At 45.6% G+C, this 9,553-nt stretch overlaps 1 protein-coding gene across 1 annotated transcript; it reads right to left on the bottom strand.

The window, feature by feature from the left end:
• Positions 1 to 314: 314 nt before the first annotated feature.
• On the bottom strand, positions 315 to 5,680 carry LOC123090031 (uncharacterized). The gene is made up of 11 exons (XM_044511523.1): positions 5,509 to 5,680; positions 4,394 to 4,863; positions 3,905 to 4,014; positions 3,437 to 3,608; positions 2,760 to 2,863; positions 2,503 to 2,658; positions 2,260 to 2,431; positions 1,608 to 1,892; positions 1,124 to 1,189; positions 976 to 1,033; positions 315 to 728 (listed from the first exon to the last, which is right to left on the bottom strand). Exons 2-11 carry the CDS (start codon positions 4,853 to 4,855, stop codon positions 454 to 456), a joined length of 1,860 nt encoding a protein of 619 aa, XP_044367458.1. The 5' UTR covers positions 4,856 to 4,863; positions 5,509 to 5,680; the 3' UTR covers positions 315 to 453.
• Positions 5,681 to 9,553: the final 3,873 nt, after the last annotated feature.

The following is a 9,553-nucleotide window of genomic DNA, read 5'->3' as shown; positions in this document are numbered from 1 at the left end:
ATTTTCATTGATTTGCAGCTGATAAGTCTGATGCGATAGAGATTCCATGATTTCAATATTATCCAGCAAATTTGGAGCACGGAGATTTCACAATAATTTATTACTCCCTCCGTCCCATAATACTCCCTCCATCCGGAAATACTTGTCGGAGGAATGGATGTATCTAGACGTATTTTAATTTTAGATACATCCATTTTAATGCATTTCTCCGACAAGTATTTTTGGACGGAGGAAGTATATATTATAGGACCGAGGTAGTAGTTCGCAACAAAATCGACGCCTTCCCGCGGACGTTAGCGGAGAGGGGCAAGGCAAGAACAACACTTGATGAGCAATCTCCACCGGAGCTGAAAAATCACCTCACATCAGTCGCGACCCGACACAACAGAGGGTGGACCATTACTGGCCAGGCACGACACTAGTGACTTCACGTTTACGCATCACCGATCTGAGCTAAACTAAACTAAACACGGTGCGGAGTAGTGTAGGACGCATCCTTCCGGTCCTTTTCTTCCTCTTCCTGGAGAGACACTTGACCCATTCCGCCCCCGAGAGTCTGACGGTGGTGCGCCGTGCCCGCTTGGCCGCCGGCTCCAACTCCCTCCTCCCTTGCGTGCCCTCGGTCTCCCCTTCTGTTTCTGCTCGACGCAGCTCTGTGATCGGCGAGGTAGGCGCCTCGTCGTAGCTCACCGGGTCGCCCTTGACCTCGTCGTGCTGGTTGACCTCCGCTGCACAGAATCAGCACAAGGCCGAAAGAAATAAAAATCATCAAGCAATAAATATTTGTTGCCTATAGTATTTGTCCTGATAGCAAGAAAAAGTTGCAAGCTCTTCAATTATTATTTGGTTCAGTTTATTTCATCAGTCCACTCTGTAATGATGATAACTTGAGATCACTTCGTAAAAGGTCAAATAAACTGACACTGCGCTACGCCTAAATGTAAACTGCAGGGTTTCTAGAAGGCGACCACTTACAAGCAGATGACACTTCCGAGAGTTTAGCAAGTGCATCCAAAAGATGAATTTCTTGATCCTAGTTCAAGAAAAATATGAAATGTTAGCAATATGCAAGTGCATATGAATGCAACATACTGAGTTGTATACAAGTTCATGGGACCCTCACTTTGAGGATTAACCTCGCTGTCTGTAAACTAGCTGGATCTGGCTTCACTTTAAATAGTTCTTCAACCTGCAAATAAGAACACGTGAGGCTATAACTAATTTTACTACTTTTACACTAATGGCAGATAAAAAAATACATAAAAAATGCAATCACAAATGGTATACATAAAAGAGATGGATTGAAACATACTCCCTCCATCCCATAATATAAGAGCGTTTTTGACACTACACTAGTAGTCAGAAACGCTCTTATATTATGGGACAGAGGGAGTAGAATGCAAAAGCTGACACCCTAACTAAAGAATTTCATATAGCACAAAATAAACATAGAAATTTGTATAAGTTGGAAAAATACGAAATCTTTATCTTTGAAACATATTGGTATATCACTGGCAAGGGATGGAAGATTAGGAGGAATCAGGCCTCTCGGGGGGTTCACCTGCAGCCAAGTTTTTTGCGTCTGACCACAAGAGGGATACACGTACCTTGTTTACAAGACCACAAGTTAGGAGAATCTTAATTATATCAGAGTCATGATCTATATTTCCAGCGCTGTAAGTGATGACGCTCAGGCTCTTAGATCTGCTCACAGGTGACACTTCAGTTCCCCTTTTTCTTGGTACTTCCGTATCTTTGTGAAAGCACCAAGGAACATCACCAGCATTTGTTTGGTTGTGCTTTTCTTGAAACATGGGAGATACAGCGCATCCAGTTTTCATTGCACAGGGTGATTTCTTACTACTATCAAGCAGATCATGTTTGGGACTTCCCTGTAAACAGTTACAATCAGCATAAAGGTTCAGAATACTATAAGTGCACATTAAACAGCTTTATGCCCTTATCGTTTAAAAGCAGCTTTAACTTATTTGATTTTGATGGTAAAAACATGCATATGCCCTCTGGAAAAACACAGAGATTCAATAGAAGAACTGTCATTTATGCTCCACATAATAAATGTAGACGGGCATATTGTCGATAAACGCTGATAGTTTCCTACAGAATAATTTAGGTGTGATTTTCACGACCTTATAGTTAAAGAAAATTTATGGAGATTAGAATCGCCAGTAGAGGAACAAACATGCATAATTCATATTCCAAGCTGAGTGCAACTTTTACAAGAGAAGTAAAATTGCATACCGTCCGTACAGAAGAAACTGACTCGGGCAGCGGTTCAGCGCAGGGGGAGCATTTGAAGTATGCCAATGCACTCCCACTTCCAGATTTCAACTTCTTAGCTGGCACAGTGGCGTTGGGGTCAAAACAAGAACCTTTTGTGGTGCTATAAGAGATACCTAATATGCCAATGTCCCTGCACTGTAAATATTAGTCACTGGAACTGCAGAAAATCCAACATTACGTGATTTCAGAACATTATATCACCTTGCTGGTGACATCATGTGTGCTGGCGTTGGTGATTGTGGAACCAATGAGGTGAAGTACTGTCCAGTTTTGTCAATCTTATCAGCAACAACAGCATGTAGATCAAAAGCAGGAGTCTTCTTCATAAGACCAGAATAATTTACTAAACTAAATTTCCTGCACAGAGCAAAGAAAGATTATATATGTGAAACTGCAGTGCAGACAACTCCTTGAGTAAGCATCCGTGTTTGATTGCTAAGAAGTCTAGACATCCTCACCTCAAAGACTTGATATACTCATTTGAACTGACCCTTGCAATAACTTCTCGATGCTCCATGTATGATAATCTAAGTTCATTTCTTAGCTTAGTAAGAAGCCTGGCCTGTATATTTGTTTTAAGATCCAAAGGTAAAAGATCAGTGAAACAAATATATAGATCCACCCATACTAATTATGATATATGGAACAAATTCATCAGAACATAATGATGCAGAAATAACTAGAGCTGGTATGATAAGACACAGCAACAATAAAATAATGATAGCAGATTTACTTAAGTAGAAAATAAATAAAAATGTAAATTGAAGCTACGACGCCTTTCCCCAAAGTTTACATACAAATGCAAAAAAGAAAAACAATGCTCAGAATAAATCATTGAAGCCAGAGTTGGAAATTATATGATCAAAGAAGCAAAAGACAAGTTCTGTATAAGGTTTTTAACATATCCTTTTGCAACTTTATCTTTAATGCGTAGTAATTTATTCTATGCCTTTTATCTTGCAATTATGTGTTTGTACAACTCTAGTCTGGCAGTGCTCCTGCTGTTTCCCAGAAAGAAAAAGTCCTGTGTAACAAATCTGAAAAATATGATCCAGCAATTCCTATTGTTTGTAATTTGCTTAGTGATATTTCACAACTATCTTGTAGGTACAAGAACTATGGCTGAAAGATATACCCATAAGAGGAGGTCTGACTGAGCATAGAAAGCTCTTAACACAGAAGCGTATGCTGATCGCTCCAAGCAGTGTGTCTGAAATGAAGCATCTCCAGCATCTGGTATCACACATTTGAGATCTAGAGATTCCTTTGCAACTTCAGCATTACCAATGTTTCCCTTGGACCAAGCACTACAACAAGGCATGCAACGCCATATCATCAATTTGTTATGTAATCATTGTGAAGATTTGGGCAGATAATTACATCAGTAAGGAGGCAGGAACAGGAACTTTGACAAGACCCACTATAGAAACATGAGACTGGTACTAGGTATTAACTAGAGTACCAAATATAGGGAAATGTTAGATTTGAAAATATAGAATAGAAAGAATCTTAAGTCTTTCTGCTGGCATACATTTTTTATTCTGCAAAAGTGAGAAGCAACGCATGCATGGTTTTTTAGGTAAACCGTACAACATGTACTCACCTCAAAGACTTGATGTGCTTATTTGTACTGGCCTTTACAACATACTCTCTGTGCTCAGTGTCCGATATTTTAAGTTCATTTCTCAGTCTAGCAAGACATTCTTGCTTGGCCTGTAATAAGCCAAAAATAACGATAACAGAAAACATAGATATATAGTTAAAGCTGTGCTAAATGCTGATTATGCTAAGTACAATATATTGATGCCGATTTCGGTCAAAAATTAACTGATGGAGGGTAAAATCATGTCGAATGAAATAAGGCTGAAAAGTATAGCTGCATGAATAACAAAATTAAGAGCCTTCATAGTGAGGCATAAATCACCTTTCCCCAGAATTTACATGCAAAACCAACATATACCATGTCTTTGGTGAAAACTCAACATGCAGTAAAAAGTTGCAAATGAACTGATAACCCTATTATGTATGATTTGTCCATCAATTATTTTCATTTGAACTTGTAGGAATAAGAAGGAAGGTCCACGAAACATACCCGTGAGAGAAGGTCTGATTGAGCATAGAACGCTCTTAACACAGCTGCATATGCCGATCGCCTCAAGCAGTGAATCTGAAATGCAGTATCTCCAGCATCTGGTACTACACATGCAGTTACTACAGAATCCTCCCTCACTCCAGTATTCTGAATGCTTCCTTTGTTCAAACTAGCACTGTCATGCGGTGTGCCAACGCCCCCTCCTAAGTCGTGCGTGCTCTCCTGGCCTGCCTGCTTGCGGCGACTGTAAACCAGGCTGTTCAACCTAGCACTGCCATGTGATGTGCTAACGCTGTGCGTGCTCTCCTGGCCTGCCCGCTTGTTGTGGCTGTAAACCTGGCCCCTAACTTCAGTATTCCGAATGTTAGCTTTGTTCAAACTAGCACGGTCATCCGGGGGGCCAACAATGTGTGTGCTCTCCTGGACTGCCTGCTTGCGGCGGCTGTAAACCAGGCCCCACATACTAAGCACTGCAACAAAATGTGCACATTCCATCAATTGAATTATACAATACTGTATGCTGAATATCAGGACTCGGAAATTAATCATGTTCCAAAAAATAAAGTTGGCACCAGCCTTCAAAGCTCCAAAGATACCAGACTCGGGATGAAGTACGCAAACTCGGCAAATTTTATTGGTTTCGTTAGTATTTCAAACTGCAATTTCCACAATTTCAAACTACAGTTCGGCCTTCTCCACTGTTCCATGTTCCAACAAAATTCAAGTTAGTGTCAGAGCTAACGCCACCACCCAGTGTTATTAAAGCAACATGTGTATACATAAGGAGCCATCGCATCGGCCTTCCAGGATTTTTCGAACCAAATCGTTTTTTAGTATCATCCTCACCAAACATACGTACGATCACACTGCATACATACGAGCATTCTAAAGCCTGATCAAGGTATCAAACCCGTAGAAAAACAGCTTGGAACCCTAACGGAAAAAAATTCAGCGGCGCCGGTATCCAGTTCGACCGATGGAGCAGCGGCAGACGTAGAGCGGCCCCCGCCCAGTGTATCACAGCAAACACGGACCATACACTGCTCTCGATCGTCTCGTATCGACGATCCTGCGGAAGGGGAGGCGGGGAGAAGGGAGGGGAGGGGTACCCGTACCTGCGGAGGGAGCGGCGGCGACTGAGACGGGACGGGTTTGGGCGGGAGGAGAGGCACTCCGGCGCGGCGCGGCGACGCGAACTTGGACGGAGAGGAGGAGAATGGAAAGGAGAAAGCTGCAGCTGCTGCAAAGGTTCCCGAGTAGAGATTTCAAAATTACAAAATGGAGGCATCCGGAAAATACTTATACCTTTTTCTTTCTTTTTGCAAACTTAGCCCTCAGGAGGGCTCCCCTGCGTTATATTCCAAAAAATAGTGGGAGAAAACCCCACCAAACAGTAAGAAGCATTACAACACAAAGATAAAATTACAGCAGTGCCATATAAGCTAAAGGGCACACGGATTAGATACATGAAACCCGTTGGATAATGAGCAACTAGTATTTCCTGGGGCCAAAGGCCATTACATATACATGTGTGTCAAAGTGCAAAAAAAACCTTATACAATGGGGATATACCGAAAAGGGGACTATACACATCTACCCCCCCCCCCCCCAAAAAAAAAACTCATGGTGGATCAACAACACTGAGTTTGGAGAGGAAAAAGCCGTGCTGCGCTCGAGTCTGTGCCTTGGTGAAGAAGTCCGCCAACTGTAACTCAGAGGGCACATAGTAAAGAGCGAGAGTCTGATCCTGCACAGCAGCACGCACAAAGTGGGCATCCACACCGATGTGCTTGGTGAGCTCATGCTTCACCGGGTCACGCGCAATACTGATAGCGCCAGTACTGTCTGACAGCAAGGAAGTCGAGGTAGTAGCAGATACACCAAAATCCTCAAGTAACCACCGTAACCAGATCACCTCAGCTGTCAACATAGCCATGGCTCGTAACTCAGCCTCTGTGCTCGAGCGAGAAACTGCAATTTGTTTCTTTGTCTTCCAGGCAATAAGAGAGCCACCAAAAAAGACACAATAAGCAGACAGCGAGCGTCGATCAGAGGGGTCACTAGCCCAGGTACCATCAGAATAGGCCTGGAGCTCAAGAGAGCTGGAGTGGGGAAAGAAAAGGCGCTGAGAGATCGTGCCACGAAGATATCGTAGAACACGGAGTAGATGACTATAGTGGACAGATGTGGGGGCTGAAACAAACTGACTCGGGATGTGGACAGGATAGGAGATGTCAGGACGCGTAACAGCAAGATAGACAAGATTGCCAACAAGATGACGATAGCGAGTGGGATTAGGAAGAGGGTCACCATTGGTGGCACGAAGCTGAACGTTGAGCTCCATAGGAGTCACAACCGTGCGCTCATCACCGAGAGCAGCGCGAGCAAGAAGATCCTGAATATATTTTTCTTGGGAGATGTAGAAGCCATCAGAGGTCGAGGAGATCTCAATCCCAAGAAAGTAGCGAAGTGGACCAAGATCAGTCATGAGGAATTGATCGCGAAGGCGAGCCTTAACAAAGGCAATATAGTCAAGGTCGTCACCAGTGATGATCATGTCATCAACATAGAGGAGGAGAAGAGTCCGACCACGAGGAGACGTGTGAACAAACAACGCGCGATCATGATCACTGGGCAAGAAGCCAGCTACAGTCACCACAGAGGCGAAGCGCTCAAACCAGGCGCGAGGGGCCTGTTTAAGACCATAGAGGGAGCGGCGAAGTCGACAGACCATACCATCAGGAGCGTAGTACCCCGGTGGTGGCTGCATATAAACCACCTCACGTAACTCGCCATTGATAAAGGCGTTCTGAACATCAAGTTGAGAGATAGACCACTGGCGAACAGAAGCCACAACAAGAAGAGTGCGAACAGTGGTCATGTGGGCCACAGGAGCGAATGTCTCATCATAATCACGCCCCTGCTCCTGCTGAAAACCACGAGCCACAAGACGAGCTTTGTAGCGCTCAAGAGAACCATCGGAGCGAGTCTTAACTTTGTAGACCCACTTGCAGGTGATGGGACGGACACCGGAAGGAAGGGGAACCAGATCCCATGTGCCCGAGCACTCAAGAGCAGCAAGCTCTTCGGCCATCGCAAGTTGCCATTCAGGCTGAGTCATGGCAGTTCGGTAGGAAGTGGGCTCAGCAATAGCAGAGAGATCATACCAATCAGGGGAGTAGCGATCAGGCGGGGGGCGAGGTCGAGCATGAAGGTTGTGAACCGGGGGAGGCGGGGGAGGAGGTGCACCAGAGGTGGAAGGCTCGTCAGAGGAGACATCCTCAGTACGAAATCGGCGAGTATAGTGGAGAGGAAACGGTGAGAGAGAGCGACGGACTGGAGATGATGGTGGAGAGGTGGAGGAGGAGGATGGAGAAGACGGTGTCGGTGGGGAATGAGAAGGAATGAGAGGTGCCGGAGGAAGAGGTGACACATGAGGCACATAGCCGGGTGTGTCAGGAAGAAGCAGGAAAGAAATGTCATCCACAGAGAAACTCGAAGAAGAAGAACGTGGGTAGTAAGAACGAGACTCATCAAAAGTCACATCACGCGAGATGCGCAAGCGACGACCCATAGGATCCCAACATCGATAGCCCTTCTGCTCATCACTGTAGCCAAGAAAGACACACTCAACTGACTGAGTAGTCAGTTTGGTGCGTTCTCGTGGAGCAAGAAGGACATAACACACACATCCAAACATCCGAAGAGCGGAGTAGTCAGGGGAACGTCCAGTGAGACACTCCATAGGAATACCACCCTGCAAAGCAGTCGATGGCTGAATGATGATGAGATAACTGGATGTAGAGACAGCCTCAGCCCAAAAGTGAGGCGGAAGGGAAGCGGAAATCATCAGCGCATGAGCCGTTTCAAGTAGATGACGATGCTTACGTTCGGCAACGCCGTTCTAAGCATGAGCACCAGGACATGAGAACTGGGCAAGAGTACCCTGTTCCGCAAGAAAACCACGCAACAGCTGAGAGATAAACTCACCAGCGGAGTCAGCACGAAAAGTACGAATGGGCGTGGAAAATAGGTTGTGAACCATGGCAGCAAAACGTTTGTATATAGAGAGAACCTCGCTACGAGATTTCATGAAGTAGAGCCAGGTGTAGCGAGAGAAATCATCAATAAACAGGATATAATAGCGTTGATCACCTTTCGAATCAAAGGGGGCAGGACCCCAAACATCAGAATGAACTAAGTCAAAAGGACGTTGAGAGACCGACTCACTGGTAGGATAAGGCAACTGAGTCTGTTTGCCAAGTCTGCAACCATTACAATGTAAAGAAACATCTCCAGATACAGACCCCAAGAGGCCCTGACGAACTAAGGAAGACAAGCGAGAGCCACAGATGTGACCAAGGCGATGATGCCACTGCTGGAAGGACGCAGACGAAGAGGCAGCAAGAGCATGGGAGCTGGCAAGAGTGGTGGCAGCGGAAGGAACACGAAGCCAGTCAACCTCCCAAAGGCCCTCTGACTCATGGCACCGGGGGCCAGCACCAACCAAAGCCTTGGTGCGTTGATCCTGAATGAAGCAAGAGTCGGTATCAAGGATGACACGACAACCAGAATCAGTAAGTTGAGCAGCGGAAAACAGATTCATGGTAAGACAAGGAACATGCGAGACACTAGGAACAGAAAAGGAGGGAGTGGAAAGAATGCCACGACTAGCAACAGGAAGAGGTGTGCCATCGGCGGTAAGAACATTAACAGGCGAATCAAGAGGTCTGAGAGAAGACAACACAGAAGAATCAGAAGACATGTGGAAGGAGGCTCCAGAATCCAAAACCCATAAAGATGTACCTGACTGTGTAGATGCCTGCGGTGGTGGAGAAGTGGCTGCATGCGCAGCAGCAACTGAACCAGTCGACGAAGAGCCAGAGGAAGCCAGGACGCGTTTGAGCCTCACAATGTCCTGGTCAGTGAGTGACGGAGTCGAGGAAGATCCAGGAGTCCCACTGGAAGAGGAGCGTCGCTGGTCTTACTTCTTCTCACGGCAATCAGACTCTGGGTGACCGGGCCGAGAGCAGTAGCCACAGAAGGTGTCACGGCGGCGCGATCGGCCCCTCTCAGTATAAGCAGGGCGACTCACCCCCATGAAGGTGTGGGGAGGAGCGGTGGAGCGGTGAGCCAAGCAGACAACACAGGAGCCCGAGC

This window comes from Triticum aestivum, chromosome 1B, assembly GCF_018294505.1.
Source record: "Triticum aestivum cultivar Chinese Spring chromosome 1B, IWGSC CS RefSeq v2.1, whole genome shotgun sequence".
Classification (NCBI taxonomy): domain Eukaryota; kingdom Viridiplantae; phylum Streptophyta; class Magnoliopsida; order Poales; family Poaceae; genus Triticum; species Triticum aestivum.
Note: the sequence above shows the minus strand (reverse complement) of the source record. Positions and strands in the feature narration are given on the sequence as shown.